This window comes from Hydra vulgaris, chromosome 01 (assembly GCF_038396675.1).
Source record: "Hydra vulgaris chromosome 01, alternate assembly HydraT2T_AEP".
In the NCBI taxonomy this organism is placed as follows: Eukaryota; Metazoa; Cnidaria; class Hydrozoa; order Anthoathecata; family Hydridae; genus Hydra; species Hydra vulgaris.
The window spans coordinates 69,515,001-69,540,259 of NC_088920.1; the positions used below are offsets into that span (position 1 = coordinate 69,515,001).

At 28.0% G+C, this 25,259-nt stretch overlaps 1 protein-coding gene across 1 annotated transcript in view; it reads right to left on the minus strand.

Annotated features, from left to right (window-relative positions):
* The window catches only part of LOC136074965 (uncharacterized), a 47,592-nt gene that overhangs the window by 17,552 nt on the left and 4,781 nt on the right, over positions 1–25,259 (minus strand). The window contains exons 2-3 of the mRNA XM_065787150.1: positions 19,309–19,400; positions 1,958–2,105 (exon numbers count right to left, since the gene is read on the minus strand). Of these exons, the coding sequence (XP_065643222.1) occupies positions 1,958–2,105; positions 19,309–19,400 (240 nt within the window). The remainder of the gene's footprint in view (positions 1–1,957; positions 2,106–19,308; positions 19,401–25,259) is intronic.

The following is a 25,259-nucleotide window of genomic DNA, read 5'->3' on the forward strand; positions in this document are numbered from 1 at the left end:
TGAATAATAACATAAGAATAAAATAATAACAACTCTAAAAATCATAACGTTAACAATAATGATAACATTAATAATAGCTATAATAATAAAAATGGTATTAATAACAATAAAAATAATGATATTAATAAAAATAAAGGTAATAATAATAATAACAATGGTATATTTAAATATGTCTCTACTTATCTACATACGCACATACATAAATATACATACACATTCACACACCTATTAACACACAACACACATACATACACATATACACACATTTGCACACATACATATACCCACACACGCATAGTTATACCCACACAGGCATACGCACATACACATTCAATCATTGTGCAAGGACGACAAAAAAGCTGCCATAAATGTAAAGATTTAAAAAAAAATAAAAGATAAAATAAATAAAATATACAAGAGAGAGTACTTTTAATAAGACTATTAACAGTGATATATTGCTTTTATTGATGTTATTATTCTAGTAGCTATCCAAATAGTGTTTTTTTAATATATTGAGAAAATTATATCGAGAAATTGAGTTTTCTGTTTTAAAAGAATGAGGGAGATTGTTCCAAGCATTGGTGCACTGATGTTTAATTGATTCGCTGCCAAATTTTATTGTCCTAGTATGTTCTAGAAAGATATTGTTGCATGAAGAGGATCTTAGGAAGTGAGAATGTTTGTTACATATTTGAAGGAAAAAGTTCTTGAAGGAAATTGGAAGTTTATCATGAAGATAATCCCATACAAATAAACAATTTAAATAAGTAATATTGTCGTTAAGCCGAAGAAATTTAGACAATTTATACAGAAGAGAAACATTGTCAAATAGGAAATTTTGAAAGTAAACAATTTTAAGGGCTTTGTTTTGAAGTGAAACTAGCTGGTTTAACGGACCTTTTTTTTTACCCCAAATCTGACACGCATACTTAAGGTGCGATCCAAATATGGCATGATAAATACTCATAAGTGTTTCAAAATTTACGAAATGTCTGATCTTGGCTAACATTCCATATGATCGGCTTAGCTAAAAGTTTTTTCTTTATCGTTTTTAATTATAATTATAAATTGCTCTGTTTTGAAATTTATATAATCAAAACAAATTTCCTAAATATTGAGCAATTTACAACGAACAAGAGTTTTGTATTATTTTAATACAACACTAAATCAAAAGATATATATATATATATATATATATATATATATATATATATATATATATTATATATATATATATATATATATATATATATATATATATATATATATATATATATGTATATATACATATATATATATATATATATATATATATATATATATAAAATAAATATATATATATATATATATATATATATATTTATTTTGATTATATATTATATAATCAAAATAAATTTCCTAAATATTGAGCAATTTACAACGAACAAGAGTTTTGTATTATTTCAATACAACACTAAATCAAAAGATATATATATATATATATATATATATATATATATATATATATATATATATATATTATATATGTATTTGTATATATATATATATATATATATATATATATATATATATATATGTATATATATATATATATATATATATATATATATATATATATATATATATATATATATATATATATATATATATATATATATATATATATAAAATAAATATATATATATATTTATTTTGATTATATGTTATATAATCAAAATAAATTTCCTAAATATTGAGCAATTTACAACGAACAAGAGTTTTGTATTATTTTAATACAACAGCTAAATCAAAAGATATATATATATATATATATATATATATACATATATATATATATACATATATATATATATATATATATATATATATATATATATATATATATATATATATATATCATGTGTGTGTATCCTTTAATAACTTTTGTATTCAAATAAAACCCTTGTAACAGCATCACCTCTTCGTTTTGTATACTCAAGAAGGAGTTTGTTGTGATTATTGAGCTGAACATTCCTGTCAATCCAGAAACAAGTATGATTCCTATTATCATCCATAAAACTGAAAAGGCTCTCCCAAAGAATGATTTAGGTGCAATATCACCATACCTGAATGAAAAAAGAAAGAAAAATTCAACATATGTAGTTTACTGAGTTAATAAATATCATTTATTAATAATGAGGAAGAAAATTTTGAGTATTCTCACCGCTGTCCGTACGTTCAGTCGCTGATTGGCATTACTGGTATAGTATTTGATTGTCGCAACTTTGTCAGTCATTGATTAATATTTAAATGCGTAAATAATAATAAAGTATGTTAAATTAAATTTGAATATAAATTTTGTTTAAAATAAGGAGTAACATAGACGATTGCACTCCAACAACAAAAATAGTTTTCAACCAGTAATATTGCATTTCTTGTCTGTTAATGGTAGTAACAATATTATTAAATATGTAGAAGTATTCCATATAAGTTCTTTTTTATCAAAGCAAAATAAATATACATTTTAAAAAGATCAGTATTAAAGCGTTTTACCTAAAAATAAAAGGATTTTGAATTATTTTTAATATCCTTAATAAATCAACGGTATTATAATTTTAAAGCCATTAAAATTCAATAATAAAAAAACAAATACATAAACTTATTTGTTTAAACTTGCAGGTAGAATTCCCTTAAAAAAACACAGCCCTTAAACACTAAACGTATAAACTTTCAGCTCTGGGTTCCGCTAATGTCAACGAAGTTATTAAACAATGATTGAATTAGTATCTCTAAACATCCTAGATGAAAAATTAATTAACAATTTACCTCTTTTACAATATAAAAATGCTCAAAAAGAGAATCCAAATCAAAGTTTTAGTATTTAAACTGGTTAAATTTATGCATTATGACCTTTTACTGTTTAATAAGTAATTTAAGTTTGCAGTTATCTTTTTTCAAGATAATTTTACACTTGTTCTAATCCACCAATGTAATATTAACTAATTTACAAACTCCAAAGACGTTTATTTTTTATTTTTTTCGCATTGCTATGGAATAATGACAAAAAAAAAAAAAAAGAATAGCATAAATTATTATATGAAAAAATGACAAAAGAAAAAAAAAAGGATAGCATAAATTATTCTAAAAAGGGGATATGCAATAAACAAACATTTCATTTAAAATAACATCTTTGATTCATTATAATTTAAAATATTTAAATCAGAACCAAAATAGAGTGTTTTTTTTAAAGAATCAGTGGATGATGCTGCAGATGCTGGGAAAATCATTGTCGCCTTTTTGTTATCAATGCAACAAGCCATTTTAGTGCATACAGATTTAAGAATGAAATGACATTGCAAACACTCTTTTAAAGATTTCGCAAGACGTTCTTCTTTACAAGAGCATTGCAGTTTGCAACAATAAAACAGTTCTTTTTCTTGGAGCTTATGTTTCTCTTTCTCCTCTGAATCGCAATTTTTTTTCTATTTTTTTCCTTCAAGAGAAGCCACTTTTGAAAGCACATCTTGAGCCTCCATAGATCCATGCACATTAGTGACCCTTGTTGTTTTTGTTTGATTAACCTCCTTGGATTTACCCGGTTTACTGAAAGTAAACCAGGCACTTCTGCTAAATTAAGGCTTTTCTCATTTGATTTCTCAATGAATGAATCTAATATTTTATACATTGATTTCCAATATTCTGCTGAACCATACCTTCCTTTTGTTTGGGCCTCTTTGGATTGTGATCTCTGAGTTGTTGCCAAGGGTCCGTCTTTTGATGCCACACTTCTTGTTTTCTTAGGAGTAGAATAATGTAGAAAAACATCATCAGTTTTATCAATTAGAAAAACTGCTCGTTCAAATTTATCCTGTTACATATCATCAACATTAAGACCATTCTTACTTATACCAACTCTCTTAGCAGCCGCTAAATATCGGCAGCGAATGTCCGATTATTCCACATTGTTCCTAGGATATTCACGAATCTTTCTCGATTTATTGTCTGGAAAGAGGAAAACAGCTCATCTCGCGTGTTACTATAATATCGATGGAACTGTTGATTTCGTGCTTGGTTTAGTAGCTGTGTGACTCCAGTAGTATCAGGTGGAGACACAAAAGAATTGATTTGCATTTTACGTAAAAAAGTTAAGAACTTTAAAGTCAAACCGCGATGAATGACCATATGATAGAAGCACAACTGGTTGCTCTATACCTTGTTCGTTGAGATGTTTATCAAGTTTCTTATACGCAGCCACTTATGATCAGTTATCTTGCGAACTACTCTCTGTCGTGGAGATGATCAAATTTTTGATGTTACTGACACCTTTTTGTGGTGCCATCTGGCTCGTTATGTCTTTGCCAGCAAATATTTCCTGACACATTAAAACCTCTCCTAAAAGTACAAATATTTTATTTTACTTTTTAAAAATATAAAACTATAAAAGCCGCAACTAGTTGTGAAAAGTTGTTTAGTTGGCTCACCTGATAATCAAACAAATGGGTTCATAGTTATGCACTCTCTGTTTTCGCGAATCATTTTTTTACATGTCCCTCCTTTGCCAGCATAAACTAACCCAGTGGCAGTACTATCGTAGTTGACTAACTGTGGTGTCTCATCATAATTGAAAACTCTTTCTGTTGCAATATCACCAACCCATACGCCATTATTTGTTTTTTTATAGTTCTTCATTTTAATACAAGCAATTGGTTCATCAGCCAAGGCATCTGGGATAAAAAAAGTTGTAAAATTAATAATATAATCAAGTTACATATATTATCAAGGTATAAAACATAAACTTATTTGAGAATAACAACTAAGTAGTAGAACACTTGAAAATGAAATTGAAAATAGATCTTTTTATATTTTGGCTAAACTAAAAATCAATATGTGTAGCTAGATAAGTTATAGCCATCTCCCTCTTACAATTTAGGGCTCTGTTCATTTTAACTTAGCCATGCCTCTTAATGACAATATAATCATGTTCAGGATGCCATCTTCTCCAAAATGATTTTCCTAAAAGTCTAAATAGTTTGGATAATAAGGTTCAGTATTTTACATCTATTTAATATATACTGTACCCTTCGGGATGTTGATAAAATAATTTAAAGAAAAAACTTACTTACCTTCCATTTTTTAGGGCCATATTTTCACTTGGTTACCCACCTTTTCCATTTTTGTTCGAATGATCTTTTATTTTCAGCACATCCAAAATAATTTCAGAATCTTTTTACTTAGAGAGTCCCTGGTGAGCTCTATTTTTGTTTCTGATAAAACAAGTTATTTCTTTTTCATCATTCGGATGTTACACTCTCAAATGTTCCTTTTTTACATTCTAATCTTCTGCCTAATGTACCACGATCTTTAATTAAAGGAAGCTTCGCTGTTTTTAATGCTGCCTGTCCTTGTTTTTTATCTCTCTGTGCACCAATCTACTGCCTCAGATATTTGATTTTCTTTAGCTCTTATGTCCTTTCTGTAAACTGTTGCTCGAGTTTTAGCTCGAGTTTTTAGCTCGGTGTTTGTTCTACTTCTTTTTCTACCAGCAGAAATCTTAAAATTAAATTCTGGTTTTCCCATACTATTATTTTGTTTAAACACTAAAAATAAAGAATATACATACTTAATTAGAGATTATGAGCACAAAATGAACAGAAAGATACCAGTTATATTCATTTTACTATTTCTTAGTTAAATAAGATTCTCTCCATTCCTGGCTATTCTAAGTGAGCTTTTGGAGGCATATTTTACCTAATGTAATGTAGTATTTAAGGGGAGAATTGTGTAGTTTTTAGGAGACTTCACTAGCTAAAATGCTGTTTTTTGTTGGACTTAGTTAGCAAACCTCCATATATATCATACTACACTGATTTCTGATATAATAAGAAAACATTTTTGAACTTTCAGTAATTTTTCATCCATATAAATAGAATTATGCTCCTTGTATACCCAATATTAGGTATTTTCAAATCACAAAAAAAAGTTCAAATAGTTGACCTGTAACGGATGTACTCTATTTTGAAAATTTGCGTAGTTTTTAAGGGAATTTTACTTGTATATAATATAATAAACTTAAATACTTAAATAATCTTATATAAACGAATGAAGATTGTTAAAACATTTATTGTATAATCATAGCTCCTACAATACAATAGTTTTAATTAAAGGTTTCATTTTTATGTCATAATAATATTATGGTGTCGGTATTATTGCTGTGATTAAACATAATTTACATAAAAATCTAAATTAACTCTTATTTATAATAATATAATTATATTTAGGTATAAAATTGTTTGGAAAAGGTTGCGTAAGATATTTGTTAGGGAAAGGTTGTGTGGTTAGGGAAGGTTGTTATTTGTTACGCAAAGGTTGCATCGTATATCTAAATAAACATTGTTATATTTAGATTTAACATTGTTTATGAATATTATTCATTTCATTAAAGTTTTGATAATTTTTTATTTTTTTATTTTGTCCTTTGTTAAAAATTACGAAAAAGAAATTACAGTAATAGAAAATCTGGTCGGATCAAGTAAAAGACAGACTTGTCTTATCACGGAGCCCCGTTACATTGTTGTTTTCAAACGTTTTTAAAAATTTACATAACTAATAAGTGATAAAATAAAACAGTATAAGTACCTATAAAACTTCAGGAATAAAATAAATTTTTGCTGATAATCTTCCAGCAGAATAGTTTAAAAAAAATAATAATAATACAAAAGTGAGATTATTGTGAGAGTTATTAATCACAAAAGATTGCGTAAAGTTTTATTAAAAATGATGTAATATAAATAATTATTTAAAGATGATTAATAAAAATGAACAAAAACTTTTTACAAAAACGGAAAACAGTTGGTAAAAAAATCTTAATTTTTTTAATAATTGTTAATAAAAAAAACTTTTAAATTATTTTTAAAAAAGATATTTGAAATCTAGTATATCGAAGTGCAGGTTTATTAAAAGCCGTTTTAAATCAGCCTTAAAACTTTCCAAAGTGTGGCTAAAAACAAAGTCTTGCATTTATTTAAATATAAAGAAAAATTTTCCTATAAAAAGGTCCCTATATTGAATTTGGTACGACCCTTATTTAAAATGGTTTATGGGAATGACAAAGTTGTTCACTGAAAATTTGGTAGGATATTTAAGAGAGATTTCATTAAAGTAAGATTAAAATGGTACTGGAGATAACCCACGTTTTGCTTTAAACATAAATAACATTACTTGATGAATATTAATCTTATAAAAATTTAAAGCTTCTAGCTTCTGTTCGCTAGATGTTTGCCCCAAATATTATTCTGCAAGCATGTTTTTGTTTGTTATAAACTTTTTAGTGCGATTAGCGCTACCCAAGTCAACGTTACAGTAAGAAAGATAGCTGTTTATGAACAAGAAATATGTATTTTTTAAAGATTGATTATCAATAATTGGTTATTTTCGATATAAAATGGAAATACTTTTGGAAATCTTATTTACTATATATGTTTTGGTAATTCCATGACAATTTTTTATCTAAAAGCACTATTAGAAATTTCAAAGTTAATTCCTTTTAAACTATTATGTTATTGATCGGGTAATTGAAGAGGATTAACTGAAGATTCAAAGTTATTATCATTAGTGTTGGCATTTTTCAGCATTATTATTCATGTTATGAGAGAAATTGTTCTCCATTTCCAAAAGTTAAATTAGAACAAAAAAAAAATTAAATAAAATATTATAAATAAAAATAATATTACTTTTGGAGACCAATCACGAAAGATCAAGCTGTTGTATGATATATACGTAAATTGCCCACTTTTTCAAACTTTTTTCATTTCCATTTGTAATTCCATTCTTATTTGTGCCGTCTTGGTACAATAATCCTCGTTTATATAAATGTTTTTCCTTCTTAATTTCCTTGAGTTTTTAAAGATGTTTATCTTATCTTTGTAATTAAGTAATTTTACTACAGATCTCACTTTTTTTCTGTCTCTGATTCAAGTTCAATGAGCCTTTTCTGTTTAAATTTATTTCAATCCAAGTGTTTCTTCAAATAACTTTAATACTTTTGCTTCACTATTACTTCAACTTTTATTTTCATCATTTTTTTAAGCCGTCAGGTTGTTCCTTCTCACCTATCTTCAATTTCTTTTGAAGCCTCAGGTTGTTCCTTCTCATCTATTTTCATTTGATTGATTTTAATTGAAATTGATTATTCTTAAACTGTTAATAAAAAAAAATATATATTTCTAGCTACTAGAACACGTCCACTCACTTCAAAAGATGAGTAGGCTGTCTTTTTGATTTGAATCAAGGTGAATTGCCAAAGACACTTAAATTTTTATATTGATTAACTAGTGCAGTTAATAGTACTCTACGAAATGGGTGCTCTAAAAGTTACACAAGAGTCTTTTTTTAAGTTAAAAAAAAAGAAATGATAGAAGCTGTCGCCTGTGATTTGAAGAAATAAGAAACTTAGAAACCTACCAATAGAATGTTTTTAATTATGAAAGACTTATTTTGTTATTTCAGGATTATAATATCCTCAACAAAGAAACTAAAATCTGTTTACGAATCATCGTGTCATAAAATATTTTTTAAATGATTTTAATGCTGCTGCCATTATTCATTCGTGAATGTTTGACACGAAAGTGTATGTGAATGTGAACGAAACTGTGAATGTGAACTTTCGTGAATGTGAACGAAAGTGTATGCAAGTATCTAATTTATGTAAACTTTAAGTTATGTAACGTTGAAACATATATCAAGTTGTAATTCGCAAACATTTCTATATATTTGATTTATAGCATTTATTTACCGTTTTATGAAGCTTTTTGTTTATTAAATACTTCTTAAACTCTTATCAAACACTAGTCGCCGAAGTGGATAGGTCGCAAGACTTCAAGTGGAATGCCGTGGTTCAAATTTTTGCTTTTCCACTTTTTTTTTTTTTTTTTTTGAAATCTTGTTTGATTTTTTAAAATAAAAAATAAAACATTTTTGAAGTTCAATAGATATTTTTACTTCCATAAAGTTTTACTTCTATATAAAAATTGCATTGAGGTAAAATCTCCTTAACTTTGATTTAAACAAGAAGGAATAATAGACTGGATCGAGAACGATGTTAAAATACGTCATTTCTCAACGAGAACAGTCTTAGTAGTGATATAATTTTTTATTTAACAAGTCGTAATTATCATAACTTAAAGTTAACCAATCACATTTTTCTTTCGACAAAAATTATCTAATGATATTGTTTCAAAACTCCATAAGCAATTGAAGTATTGCAAATTATAGATATAAGTTTAAAATTTGTAAATAATATTTAGAGTTAATTTATTGTTACTTTTTAAATGTTGTTCTATTTGAACGACTAATACTAAATTTCAAGATTAGAATTAATAAATGTCTATTTAAGAATTGTTAGTATTCTCGCCGGATTTACAAAAAGCTTTTTAATATCTCTTTATTTAAAATATAGCAATTTGTTTTTAAATCCTGAAAAAGTTATATAGCACAAAATAAAATCCTAGATAGGTATAATAAGTTCTTTGCCGAAAAAAACGCTATTTAAGAACGTAACAAGCCTATGGCTAATCGGGGAAGCAAAAGATAAGGTTTAGCCAAATAGTAGAAATTGTCAAAAACTTGGATATTTATACTTAGTATCGTGGTATTCAAAAAACAATTACAAAAAACGATTACACAAATCATGATTTTTGTTTCGATTGCTACTTAATAGTTGGAACAGTTTGTTAAAACAAGTCAACTTTTAAGAGAATAATCCATTTTGATTACAGCCTACAAATTTTACAAACTACATTTCGAAATTTTGCTTTTTCAACGCAAAGGCATCATTTTGACAGGCCGATGGAATGATCATGCAACAAGACTGTACTACAATTTTAAACAATTTTTGGCTTCGTTCTCCCTCCAATTCTACTATACATTTTTGAATTAAAGTAATTATATGCCGTTTTATAAGTTATTAATTGCATTCCGTCTTGTTTTTTAAATAGTGTTAAAATTGTCAGTTTAGTGTGTCTTCGTGGCCAAAGTGGTTAGTTTGTCAAGCAAATTTGAAATTTTTATTTAAATTGAGTGGTTCATACTCTATGCAATTTGATAAAAATTGATGCAAATGCAGTTGATTGCCATCGTAAAGTCTAAATGATACTTTAGACTGATTGGTTAACTGGTTAATAATTTAAAACAGTTTAAGATTAAGCTTAAGTAGATTTTTGCTACTTATACCTCAAAACGTCACAAAATTACTGTGAAATTGGTCACTATTTTGCGAATTAACCTTTACATAAGTTTTTTACTCTGCAATACCAACATTTTTTGTTACGATTGTTTTATCGGTACATGTACCATTTTACGAACTAGAGAATACGAGACTTTTTTTTTTTACAACTTCGCTTCCAACAAAGCTGCAAGCAATTAAAGTTAGAAGTTACTGAAAGAGAAAAGGAGAAGATTGTATAGCAAGATAACGATTGACGGACAACTTAAAGGATTGCAAACTATATGAATCAGGAAAGCAAGATGAAGGAAGGCAATTCCAAAAAACTGATGTTCGAGAAAAAAAATTAGACAAATCAGCGTTTTGGAGCGCTAAGGAACAGTCACAGAAAATAAATGAGACTTAAATGAATGACGAGTAACACGAGAATAAACTTTAGTAGGTGGCACAAGAGGTGCTTGCTCTTCAGAGCAATGCCCTAATAGTATTTGTAGAAAAGAGAAAGAGAAGCAACATTACGAAGATATGATAATGGTTGGAGGTTGGCTGGAAGAGCCAACCTTGTTTACAATACGACTTTGCACCTTGTCTAAAAGAGAAAGAGCATCATTAGAAGATCCACTCCAGATATGTCAACAGTATTCCATACTAGGCCGGATTTGAGATTTATAGAGATAGAGAATAGACTCCGAAGTAAGAAAGTGTCGAGCTCGATAAAGAGATGCAACCTTAGCAGACGCTAATTTTACAACTGATTTGATATATAGTTTCCAAGAAAGATCAGAAGTAAGAGTTAATCCTAGAAGATGAAGAGTGGATGACTCAACCAGTACATTACTGTTCATAAATATAGGAAGATCTAACTTATTGTGATAACGATTGGCTGAATAAAATTGAGTTTCATCTGTATTGAGGTTCAACAGCCACTTTGAGCCCCATGCTGTATCAGAGATACTTTTCAAGCTCAAATGCCCCCTTCAAGCAATCTGAGAGTGTTGATTTCTTATATCGACACGAGTAAATGGTAGTATCATCAGCAAACAATGCCACCGTAGATGTGAGAGTATCTGCAAGATTGTTAATGTAGATTGAAAAGAGTATAGGGCCAAGGATAGAACCTTGAGAAATCCCTGAAGTTACGGAAAAAGAAGAAGAGTGCTGTTCATCGAGGAAAACTTTTATAGTGCAATTGGAAAGGAAGGATTTAATAATCTTAAAGATGTTGCCAGATACACCAAATAAAGAAAGCTTATGGAGAAGACCAGCATGCAAAACTTTATCAAAAGCTTTTGAAATGTCAAGTACAATGGTCTTGACCTCTCCACCTTTATCTAATGCACAATAAAACCTATTAGTTATTACTGTTAGCAAATCAGCTGTCGAACAAAAAGATCGAAATCCATATTGATGGTCAGAAAGTTATTAGATTCATGGTGAGAAATTAAGTGTTTGTTAATTAAAGATTCAAAAACCTTGCTTATGAAGACTAATGGGACGGTAGTTAGACGAATCAGATAACAGGTGGGATAACAGAACTCGCTTTCCAGCAGGCTGGAAAACAAGATTTTAGTAAGCACTTGTTAGATAATTTTGAAAGAATAAACGACAACTCCGGAGAATACTTCTGCAAGACAATAACTGGTATGCTGTCCGGGCCACAAGTTATTGAAGAGTCTAGGCAGGAAATCACTTTAGATACAGATGCTGGAGTAATATGAATGTCAAGCAATGGATAAACCTGTTTGTTGGCAATATCAGGTAGAACGTAACTAGTGGAATCAAGAGATGATATTGATGAAAAGTTTTTAGCAAGTAATTTGGCTTTGTCTTTAGGTTAGGTGAAAATCTCTGAACCATACAAGAGAGGTGGAATTAAAGATTTGCCCTTATTATTAATACTATTAAAGATTCTCTCGAAATCACGAGAGCATAATTTTTGAGATGAGATACAAGTTTTCATGACCTGAGAATAGCGTGCTTTGGCGTTAAACAAAATCCTTTTTACAATGGTTTCTAACAGTAATAAACAGACGTCTGTTTTCTGGAGAATGGTTTTGCTGATAGATATGGAAGTAACTGTTTCGGTTGGCAATCGCAGCACCGCAGATTGAGGAAAATCATGGAGGAGAGTGAGGCTTGACCTGTAATTGTTGAAAGGGAACAAAAGATTCCATGCGAGCGTGAATCAACAAGGTTATGTAAGAAGCACATTTGCCGACAGGAAGACGAAAGATTTCTACCCAAGGGCCATCACGAAGAAAATCACGAAAAGAATCCCAGTCAGCTTTAATGTAGTTGTTAGAAGTTTGATAATCGGGGGATTCAGGTGATGAAGAAAAATGAGATATTAGTTTTAGAGAGATGAAACTGTGATCAGAAGCACCTAAGGGTGAATGTAGAGAAACTGACTAGGGTCAGAAACAAGACATAAGCCGAGAAGGTAATGGATTAGGATTGTCTGGAAAGCGAGTTGGAAAGTTGACTATTTGAGTTAGGGAATGAACAAGAAAATAGATCTTTAAAAAAAAGAAAAAAACTTTATTTAAAGTAAATACTAACTAAACACTGTTAGCTTTAGTTTACATTATTTGTAAAATTGTAGTCTGAAATGTTACCCGGATTAAATTTATAATATTTAAAAAAATGTAGAGTGAAATGTCACTTAGATTGAATTTAGATTAAATTTTGTAAAAGACAGAGTTCGATTTAACATAACTAGATTTAATGAACTGCCATAATGCCAAAATAAGCAAAGATTTATGATAAAAATTAAAAGTTTGTGTGCTTACGATATATGAAAATTTTTTTGATATAATTATAGCTTTCCAAGCAGATCGAATATGTCAACTGTACAAGATCAAGGTCAATAATAATGGTAATCGGGTACCACAAGAACTTTGAAAACCGTGCAGAATTACCTTGCGCTGGAAAAAAGAAAGGAAAGAAATGGCTTTCCCCTCCTTTGTTTGATTTCAATTCAATGCAAGTGAGACCTGAAACAAGAGCAATAATGTGATATTTTATAATCTGCCGAGTTAGACGTTCACTGCTGTAAGAAAAATATTCTCTTGAAGACAAAACCTATGTCTTTTTTAAAAAGAAAACAGAAAACAGAAACTAGAAAACTTCTAATAAAAAAAGAAACTAAAATAACTTCTGAAAAGATAAAAAATGTTGCTTTTAGCAATGGAAGAATGTAATTTGGAAACATTCTTCCATTACTAGTTCAAAGAGATCTGCATTTACTCTAAATTATGGTAGGCACTAGAAATCAAATAAAACAGGAAATTTTGCTAAAACAGATCTCAGTAATGCACTTCATTTAATAAATATAAACTTGCACGTAAAAATTTTTGTTTAAACTATAAAAGTAGCCCATAACTTGAAATCAATAAAATTACACATTGAATACTTTCGGAAAAATAAAACTCAAATAAATTAGAACAATGTTTGAACAATGGAATCAACGTCAAGTATTCGAAGAATTAAATCAACTAAAATATAAACATTTTAGAACAATATTTGAAAAACTAAATCAATTTCAAACATTCGTATTTTCTCTAATAATAAAAAACAAGAAAAGAATTTGTAGAAGAATTTTGACAAAACGTTTAAGCTACTCTCTGCCACAATTACTAGCAACAGTTATAAATACTGCAGTGCGTCTAAAATACTCTTAATAACTACCTCCTAATATAGCTATCGAGTTTTTATAATAAAAATTTTATTAATGGAGTGGTCCCAGAGTACTTATCAACTTTCATTATAATTCAAAATCTTATAAAAAAGCTCTTATTAAACTAGATAACTATCGTGGAATTAGAATCATACTTATTTTGACAAAAAAATTCAAATATATTATCATGCAAGTATGCCTGTAAATATCAGATAGTTACTCTCATCAATTTGTTTTCAGGACAATTACCTCAAATTTTAGGAAACTAACGCTATCAGTAGTTTGCGCACTGCAATGAATATACCGCTCGGGTATTGCTTATATATCATAGCTTGGACATAAGTCAGATAGCTTCAGATTGCAAAGTTGGAACAACAGTAAGAGGCATAAACAGTGGCATTATTGCTAATGCTGACAATATAGTACTTTAAAGTCTAACTCTTTTTAGAATACAAGAAATAGTTAATAAAATTTAATTATGATGGAAAAACCTCTGTATCAAACAATACACTTTAAAAAAGCCGAGTTAATTATCTCCGGTAGTAGGTCAGTAAAAAACAATTCAAATTAACGGTTCTTCCCTACATTTCAATAACAACCAAAAGCACCTTGGGTTGCTATGGGATAATCAAGACCATACACAATATATAGCTACACTCTAAACAGCAAACGTAAACAAACGCATTATTCAAATTCAACCTAATTAGAGAGCTCTTATAAAATCTTAGATTCGTTTTTGTCAGCCATTTACTACAATGTACATGCTCAAATATCTGGCTGTATTGAATTTATCATGCAGCTTTGTAATTATAATATTACATTTTTTAATAATTTAGACGTTGACAGAATTTCAGGGTTAAGACTTCTCTTCAGCATATCAAAGTAAAGGTAACAATTTACATTCCTTCTTTAAAATTGATGACATGTCTACCATTTTCATTCAAAACAAATATGTTTATCAAACTATTGAGATATGTTTATCCTGATTTTAGCACAAATATAAAAGATTAATAAAGATAACTACTTTATCAATGAAGTTCGGAGAATTTGCAACCGTCGGAGGCTTAACGTATAATATTTGATATAAGGTAAAAAAATCACCAGCAATCGTCCTATCGTTGGCGTAGAAAATAAAATAGTGGCAACTTTAAACTTATCATTTAAATTCTGGAATTCCAGAGAACAATGAATCCTATTTAAATACTTGATGGAAGAAGGCATGCTAAAAAAAATCTAAATTAGATTTCAGATTAATTCTATAAACTATTAGTTTTATACACTTTGTTTTGTTTTTTTTTATCTGTAAATAGGGTAATGAAAAGTTTAAATTAATAAAGTCATTGCAACGTAAAATTTTCGAGGCAAATCTTTAAAACCCAATAACTTATTAGTTATAATGTTTAGTTTTATAAATACTTGATACCTTTTTGCCTGAATGTTGCATTTAAACTTATCCAAATTTTACTAAGTTAAAATATAGTTATTTGATATTTAATAAAATTTAAACAATAAATAAAATTAAAAACAATTTTGCATTGGAAATTTAGTTAATTTTTCAATGCAATATTGTTTATTATGAAATAAATTTTAATTTATTTTATAAAACTTATAAAGCTTTATTTGTTATTATTTGCCACTTTCAAATCAAAAAAAAATCGAATCTAATTAAATGTATTCTTAAATAGATTTTACATTTCATGGAGTATTTACATATAGTACAAGTACTAATTTTAAGTAAATACCATAATAAGAAACCAAAAAAAACATCTATCAAGAGTATAAGACTTTCATATACCTAATTAAAATATATAATAATTGAGAGGTAGATTATCATAGCATACAGTAATAGCATTATAAATAGTATATTAATATAGGCATCAGAAGCATTAATAGGCAATAAAAACTCCAGTTATTGGTAATATTAAAAAAAAATAATAATAATAACGACAAAAATAACAATTCTATTAAAAATAATAACAATAATAATAGTAGTAATATTAAAAACAGTAATAATAAAAATGATAATAATAACAATAACAACAATAATAGTAATAACAATAATAAAAATAGCAACATTTATAATAGTGAGAGTTTGAAATAGAATAATGATATAAAAATAGTATTAATTTGAGAAACAGTTAAGAAAAAGCAAGTATTAGTAGGAACAAATCAGCATTGAAATCAAGAAAGTAGTAAAAAAGAATTTTAAAAAAGATAAAGTATTAGTAGTTATAAACCAGCATTGGAGCGAATAAAGTTAAGATGGGTAGTAGATAGTTAGCAGTAGAGTAGCATAGAAGTTAGGAAGAATATTATTTATTAAATAGTTAAATTTTGTTTAACTGACTGTTTTTAAATTCGGAAAATGTATAGAGAGATTTTAACAGTGAGGCGAGACTATTCCATGTGCATATGCTATGGTATTTAATTGATTCATGTTCATAACAAATAGCTCTATGTTTCGATGTAGATAGTTTGAAGCCTTTAGCTGATCGAAATCGGTAACAAGTATTTTTTTTATAGGTAAAAAAAGCAGTAAATGGAGGAGGTAAGGTCTTGTGTTGCTATTTCCAAACAACCAGTTGGAGTATTGAATAAGGTCTTTTAAATTAAGTATCTTTGATACCTAATAAAGGATATTAGGGTCAGAGTTAAAATGGTGAAAAGAGCTTATTTTTAGGGCTTTATTTTGGAGGTGAAATAATCTTTAAAATTTTAGAGAAAAGGTTTGTCCTCAAATTTGACCAGCATGATGAGACTCAACACAATATGATATAAGTTAAGGGGTGTTTCAAGATTAAAGTCGAATTTTGCCGAATTTTGGCCAACATACCGTTGAACCTGCTTAGTTTCAGTGTTAAACCTTGAAGATGGGAGGCAAAACTTAAATTGGAATCAATTTTAATACCAAGATACTTGATAAAATTCACAAGATCTATTTTTCGACCACTTAATCTGAAATTCAAGTGTTTTTTATTTTTGTTTAACTTGATTTAAAGATAATTATTTCAGTTTTTTTGGAATTAAGTGACAATTTATTGAATAGAAGCCACTGGAGTAGATATGCGAATTCATGCTTAATAATTTTGTTTATTTTTGAAAGTGATTTGTTTATTAAAAGCAGATTGGTGTCATTAGCAAAGTGGTTCGCAGTGAAAACTTTTGATAGGTATTAAGGTCATTAAAAACAAGAAGAAAAAGCAATGGTCCAAATACAGAGCCTTGCTGGACACCAACTGTTGATTTAATTAAATCAAATTCTATCCCATAAATAGAAACAAATTGTGCTATATCTTGAAGATAAGAAGAAGTCCATTGGAGTGTTGTGCCTCTGATACCGTAGTACCCCAACTTTCTCATTAGAATGGAAAGATAAACTGTATCAATCGCTTTATGGAGATAAAAAAAAACACCACATGCAAACAATTTATGGTCGAAAGCTGTTCTAACTTTTTCAGTTATATCAATAAGTGCATAAGCTGTTGAACGATTGTTTCTAAACCCATACTAATTTTTATAAAGACACTTGAATTTCTCCAGAAAGTTGCAGAATCTATTGTGCATAGCTTTCTCAAATAGTTTACTTAAATTTGGGAGAAGAGGGATTGGGCGATAATTAGAGTAATCCAGTAGAGAACCTTTTTTATGTATTGGTGTCACTTTAGCTATCTTAAGGAGATCTGGGAAAATTCCATTTCTAAATTAGTTATTCATCATTATGCATAGTGGCTTTGAGATTTTATTTGGAATAAGTTTAAGAATAAATTTAGGAAGGCTGTTTGCGCCCAGACTTTTTTTGTTTTAAAATTTCATTATGAGCTCAAAGCCAAAATCCTAATGAAAGTTCTTTTTTCTGGCCCAAAGAAAAAAGAACTTTCATTAGGATTTTAAAATTACATTTAGAGATAATTTTTTTTTTATATGATTCTCTTGGATAGTAGCAAACATTAAATATTAGCAATGTTGTTTGGATCAGAGACGACTTTATCATTTATTTTAAGGTTGAAAGAGTTATTGTATATAGTAGGTCTGATGTTGATAATTTCTTTTATCCTTTTCCAAGTTCCCTTAATGCTGTTTAGGTTGTTGTTGGAAAAGGAAATATAATACACTTTTTGGATTGTTTAAGTAAGTTGCTTATTTTATTTCTATATAATCTCAATTTATCAAATAGTATTTTTCTTGTATTAATATTGTTTGATTTAACAAATTTTTTATAAATGACATTTTTAGTTGAGACGGATTTAAGAATACCAGCGGTTATCCATGATGTAGATTTAAGTTTAACTTGTTTTTTTGTTAAAATTTTGTAGGGAGCATGTCTGTTTAGAACTTTTTTAAATGTATTTAAAAAACCCATCATTAATTTATTTATATCCTCGTTTTTTATTTGTACCTTCCAGTTCAAATTAGATATATCTTGTATAAATGTGTCAGTATCAAAGTTTTTAAAGCATCTTCTAGAGATTTTTCTTTCTTTTTTTTGGGAGTAATACCAGGAATACAGAGAAACTGGACCGTGTGATCTGAAATAGAAATTGTTGGATTGCCAGGGATTGTATTAGGAGAATAAAAGTTTATAAAAATATTATCAATGAGAGTTTTGGTTTTTGAAATTATACGTGTTGGAAGAATAATGTTTGGGAGAAGCGAGCATAATGTTTGGAGATAATTAGAAACAATAGGAGATTCTCTATAGATAATTAATTCCAAGTTGAAATCACTCATTAATATAATGTTATTTTTTTCAAAACTTAATTTCGCAAGTAAAGGAGTTAAATGGTTTGTGATGAATTTTTTTGGATTTAAAGTTGGGTGACGATATATGCAGCCAATTCGAGGCTGAATCGAGAAATTTCTCGAAATAGGTTGTAAGATCATCACGAGCTTTATAGTTAAGATTAGAGCTTAGATACAGAAGAGCCTCACCTTTTTTTGACTCAGTAGGGCAATGTTTAGTGTTAAACCCATTTATGCTAATATCAGTTATATTTGAGCAATATTGAGATGAAGGTATATATCAGTATAATTTAAATAATTATTTAATTTAGCATTTAAAGAATTATTTAATTCAGCAACATCAAGATATTGACTATTAATAGTTGCATTATATTCCTTATTCAGATCTCTATATAGTCTTTTTAGGCGAGCAGAAGATTCAAGAGATTTTAATAACTTTAGTGGAAGATTCTTGCATGAAAGTGTAAGCTTAAGTTCTTAATCGGAAAGGCTACTAAATGGTATATTTTTGGAAATACAGTCAGAGTAATATCATTCTAAAGAGTCATGAGAGATAATGTTATATGTATGCTTATTGGTTAAATACGCGACACAAACATTTATTCACATATGTCTTTAATTTTAAAGCACATGAATAATATATAAAGAGCATAAAAAGTTCTTGTAAAAGTAATAATGTTAATAATATTCCTACCCAACAGTTGAAAAGGTAACAATTGACCACCATAAGCTTGTGCCGAATCCCTGAATGAAGAACTTGCTAAAACCGTTGTTTTGTAAGGATTCCTAAAAATAATTGCTACTGGTAACAACTAGGGCAACTAAAATATGCAAATGCATTTTTGTATAAAATTGTTTATTACTTGAAAAAAAAAAAGTTTTGAGACTTTATACGGCTACATAATGAACATTTCAGTGTAAATTGCATATATTTGCAAATTTAAAGCTTATCGAAAAATTTTTATCATAAAACAATATTCTTGAGAGCTATTTTTTAATATTTTGGACATTATAAACAAATTTAGTAAAGCGGTATAAATTATATTTAACCAATAATAATCTTTATGAATTTAGATTTGTATGGCTTTTAATATTTTTAGTTTTGATATAATGTTATAACGAAAAGTTAGGTTTTTGTTTTATTGTAAATGTTCCGATAATGAATCAAGTGGTAGTTCTACTAAGTTGGGCTAAATTTCAACAACCTACTTAGCTTACTTACGTAACAACGATTTTGAACTACCGACTTGAGAGTCGGACCAATCGCTACTATACTATTTACTCAAAGTATTTTTTTTTGAGTCTCTTCAGCAAAAAACTAAGCTCAACTAAAACTTTTATTTGAATTACATATAATAATTACATATAAATTGAAGAACATATAACAAAAACAACTTTGTATACTTCAATAAAAAACTTTGAAAGCTGGGTTATAACCTTTGCGTCAAATATACTTTAACATATTTAAATATTTTCCTAAATTAGCAAAATTAAAGTTTGCTAAAAGAAACCTCACGGTAAAATTATTATTAAAAAATATATATAACTAAAAGAACTTGACAAAAGATAATCATCTGTATCTATAGAATCTAGGCGTTCTATAGAAATCTATAAAAATTAGGCGTTCCGAAGCAATTATTGTCTTAATAGTCAAAATAAAAAAACATAATATATTCAGAAGTCGAGAAAAATAAACTTTTGTAAAAACAGTGAAGATACGAGTTTGGCTTTATGAGATTTTAGATAAAGCATGCTATATGTGGTATTTAAATAATCAGCACTAAATTTTTCTAAGTCTGAAAGCATTTTCAAATTCAAAACTTTGTATTTTGCAAAATGACTTGATTGTAACATATTTAGAGCACCGTTGGGTGGTTAGGTCGAAGGAAATAAAAAAACGATTTATCGTTAAAAAAATTATCAGTTGTTTTTTAATTTTTTTTGTTCATTTTTTTTTTTTTTTTGTAATTTATTTTCCAGAATAATTTGAACAAAGTAAATTTACAGTGAACTTGTTACTGGTAGGACTTCCAGAAGATCACATGATCTAATCATGAAGCCCTTTATAATCTAAATAAAAAAAATTCGTACGTTGAAAAATTACATATGCGTTATAATACTCTTCAGATCTTATGCAAATTTTAACATAATACTTTATAATATAGGTATATAACATTCTCAATATTGAAAAATATTATAATATAAAGTATTCAATATATGTTGTATAAATTATATTATTTATACAGTAAACAAAAATAATGTATTAAACCATATTAACTTGAAATATTAAAAATAGATGAATATATTTTGTGTTGAAAATATTATTTCTTTTAATTTCTTTTTAAAGGAAGAAAAATACTACTTAAAAGAAAAATCAAAGTTAGGTAATACTATTTTATTCCAGAGAGATGGACCACGATAAGAAATATAAAACTGGTCTTCAGTTCATTGAACATAGAGCTTTACTTATTTTTCAGTCAAAGAAAATAAAATTAAGCATAGAAATATTTTATAACAAAATATAATAAACGTTATTAACATCATTAAAATTAAATAGATTTTCAACAACTACAACGGCAACAACAACAACTACAACAACAACAACAACAAACAACAAGATTTTCAACAACTACAACAACAACAACAACAACAACAACAACAACTACAACAACAACAACAACAACAACAACAACAATAACAACAACGACAATAAAGCAAATAGCATTAAAAAATATAGCAACAATACAATATATTGGTAGTAAATGCATTGATGATAAAATTACCATTATATTGGTAACAATATAATGGTAATTTTATTATCAATGCATTTAATTAAAAAAAGATATTTTAAGTAAAAGTCTTGTGTTTCTTTTTATTTGAAAACGTTTCTTTGTATTTCTATTTTTAATTGTTTGAACATTATAAATATACGAAAAGTCGTAAACTTTTTTTTGTTACTTTTTATATTTACTATTCTGTTTAAAGTCCTTAAACTGTTTGTATGAGTAAAAATCTTATGTATAAATAAAAATATTCATTGAAGATATTCAATGTTTATATCATTATCTGAGATGCCTATAGTTCAACTTTACCCATTTTAACTTTAATCATTATTAAAATTAATATAGTATTTAGGAGGTTCATAATTTGGAGTTGTTTTACTATTTTCTTTTAAAACGTTTATGTGTTTATATTTTCCTATACCTTTAGGAAGTTAAAGGAGTATTAAATTATCTTTTTTTTTTTTTTTTTATGTATGTTTTAATTTCAGTTAATTCAAATAGGAAATATTTAAAATCAGTCAAAACATTTATAAATGTAAAACTAGGAAAGATTAAAACGAGATTAGGGAGTTTATTTATAATTCAAAGGCGGAGATAAAAATTCGGAATTTTTTTTTCTTCAATGTCAAAGATGAAAAAGGACGTAATTTGAAGAGTTAGAAGTGACCAAAAATCCATAATTGGCCTTTACACACATTTAAGAGCCAAACATGATTTAATTTTTTAAAAAAGAGATGCTAGTAATATTCTTCATGAATTTGGCTGAAAATCTGATACTCATCCAAATAGCTAAGTATTTTATTATACTTAATCATCCCATCACTAAATATTTTAAAATCACTTCAAAAGACACTCCTGTAGCAATCTTAGCTAAAATGACAGATCTAGATGTGCTTCCATTTAGAATTTTTTTAAGATCCAATAATCATTAAAAGCAACTGAAAACCATAAATTTAAATGATGAACTTCAAAAACCAGTTACTACAATAGAAAAAAGTTAATATTATTAGAAAAACTTCTCAACAGTTAGTAATGAAAGAAATATTAAAACATAAATTAATGGAAAAGTTTTAGTATTACTTTTGATGAGTGGAAATCTTCAAGGAACCGGCAATACAAAAGTGTGAACCTTTAATCCAGTCAAAATTTTGAAATTTGTACTACTCCAAATTGATCAAAGATAAAAAATTAGACAAAATGGAATCGATTTCTCAGGCGAGATGGCGAATAGAGCAAGATGGCTTTTCATATAACAGCTCAACAAAAAAATCTAATAATTGGGTAAAAAAAACTGTAAATACATTTCGTATTTTAAAACCCCAATTTGTAATTTAAATCAATTTATTTTTAAATATTATTAACACAACTTTTTACGCAAAAGATTACATTTTTGTGCTTAAAAAAAATACCTTGGTTATTCTTGTTATTTATGCCATCCTTCGAGTGAAACTTATTAAGGAATATATTTTTACGGCGCGTGTTTATTTTGTATTACTTTAGTTAGAGTAGTTGTTAGTTTTTTTATAATTTTATAAAATTGAAGGCAGAAATTGCATAATAGTCATCCTGCCCCGGTCACGTGACCAGATTACAAATTTATGACATTTTGTTTTAATTTTTATTAGAAACTTTTTTACGTGCAAACTAAAAATTTATGCTTACAATTGATCATTATAATAACATAAAAATACTGAAAAAGTATTATTACTTCATGACTGATAGTTTCGCAATCACTGAAGGCTTTCAAAACATTCGCCATCTTGCCCGTCTTCCCCTAAATCAAGATTTTGCTAAAGAATATTGGTTAATCTCAGATTCTAAAACTTGACGGAACAGCCTATTAGCAGTGCTTTAAAATTCTTTTATAACTTAAAATTATGCATTAAAAAATCATTGACTTGAAACTAAGTACAAATTTTACAGATACCAAGTTTGAAACAGTAACTCAGCTCTTTTGCCGGTAAACATAGCAGTTGAGTCACTTTTTTAGCAGTTAAGTCTCTTTGTTGAAAGAAAGCTTGTTTATTTGTCTGCAAATATAATAATTAAACAAATAAGCGGCAGTGGTGCAGTAGTTACAGCACTTGCTTTAGAAGCAAGAGATCCTGGATTTGAAGCAAGCTGTGTACTTTTCCGCACTATTGGTAAAGAAGGAGGCGTGAACATCTATTTAAATGCACTACCGTGGTTCTGTGACAAGACCGTTAGGTCTTCTTGGGGCACCTAAAAGAAAAACTTATGTTTGAAATTAAGTCATCACTGGTCAAAGAAAAAATTTACAATTGCAAGAAAAACGAAACACGCCAATTTAATTTCTCATCTGTATAAAGCTTAGAAGATGGTATTAGAAAATAAAACTTTAAAATATCACATTTCCACGCGTATTTAAAGCAAGCATTTTCAATTAAATGCTCATCCGCGGTGCTTTGTGATAAGACCATAAGGATTTCTTGGAGCACCTAAATATAATTAAAAAAAAAAATTCATTGTTGGACATATATATAAATCAAAAAAAGCGTTGGATTCTATGTACTACTGCTGAGATAAGACATGTATAAGAAAAAATCTGCGCGTGTTCTGATGTGGTGTTTGACGAAACCGTGCATCATTTTAAATAGCTGATTGTTTTAAAATGTCATTGTAATAGTGTTATTAAAAATTTTTTGTTGAAAATCCTGGTGCGTCAAACAAAACAATTTCTAAAGAGTTGCAGATTGCTTTGAGAACAGTGCAGAGCGTTGTGAAACAATTTACGGACACTGGTACAATCAAAAGAAAATCAGGAACTGGAAGAAAAGAATGTTTCGTTGACGAGATCTTGATAAAAAAGTGGACATGCCTTGAACAGAAAATCGGAGATTTCTGATTGAACTTTAGTGAATAAATTTAAGACAAGTGCTTCCACTAAACAAAGAGTGAAGAGAAATAATGGCTATAAATCTTATAAAAAGAAAAAAGTTTTTTGTCCAGAAGAAAAGCAAGCAAATGCTGCAATTCGTTATTCAAAGCTGCGCAATAAAAAATTATCTGCCAAAAATCTTGTTTGATGATTGACGATAAAACTTATTTTGCTGTATATTTCTGATCTCTTCCATGACATCAATATTATTCAGCAATTAATCGCAAGAAACTGAATTCCAATTACAAAGGCATTGGAATGCAAAAATTTGTTAAAATAGTCTTAGTTTGGCAAGCATTTGGTGAATGTGGTGAAAGAAGCTTTTGTCTTGTGACCACGGGAACAATTAACACCAAATATACATAAAAGAATGCCTCAAAAAACGTCTTTTGCCGTTTTTAAGAACACGCGCGGGTAAATCATTATTTTAGCCCAATTTAGCATCATGTCACTACTCTGGGACATCTTTAAACTGGCTTAGAGAACATAAATTAAATTTTGCTAAAAAACACTGCAATCCACCAAATTGTCTCGAACTACGTCCTATCGAGAGATATTGGGCTTTTGTCAAAAGAAAACTAAGGTTCAATGTAAAAGAAGTCAAAAACATTATAGACTTCAAAAATAAATAGATTACAGCTTCCAAGAAAGTCCAGCCGAAGACTGTGCAAAAGCTGATCTCGAGTGTAAAACGCAAAGTGTGTGCGTTCTCATGTACAAAACTTCGCAAGCTTTCTTAAGTGAAATTTAAGAATATTAATATATGTACTCTCAAAACATATATAACATTCAATATTGAAATACAATGGTTAAAAAAATATCCTTTAAAATGTCCGCGAAGATTTTTTCTAATACATGTCTTAGAATCTCAGGAAATCCCTCACTTTGAGATTACTTTGAGATGAATTGGAAACTAAAGAATAAGTAAAGTTTGAAAAATCAATGGAAAAAGATGTAACTTTG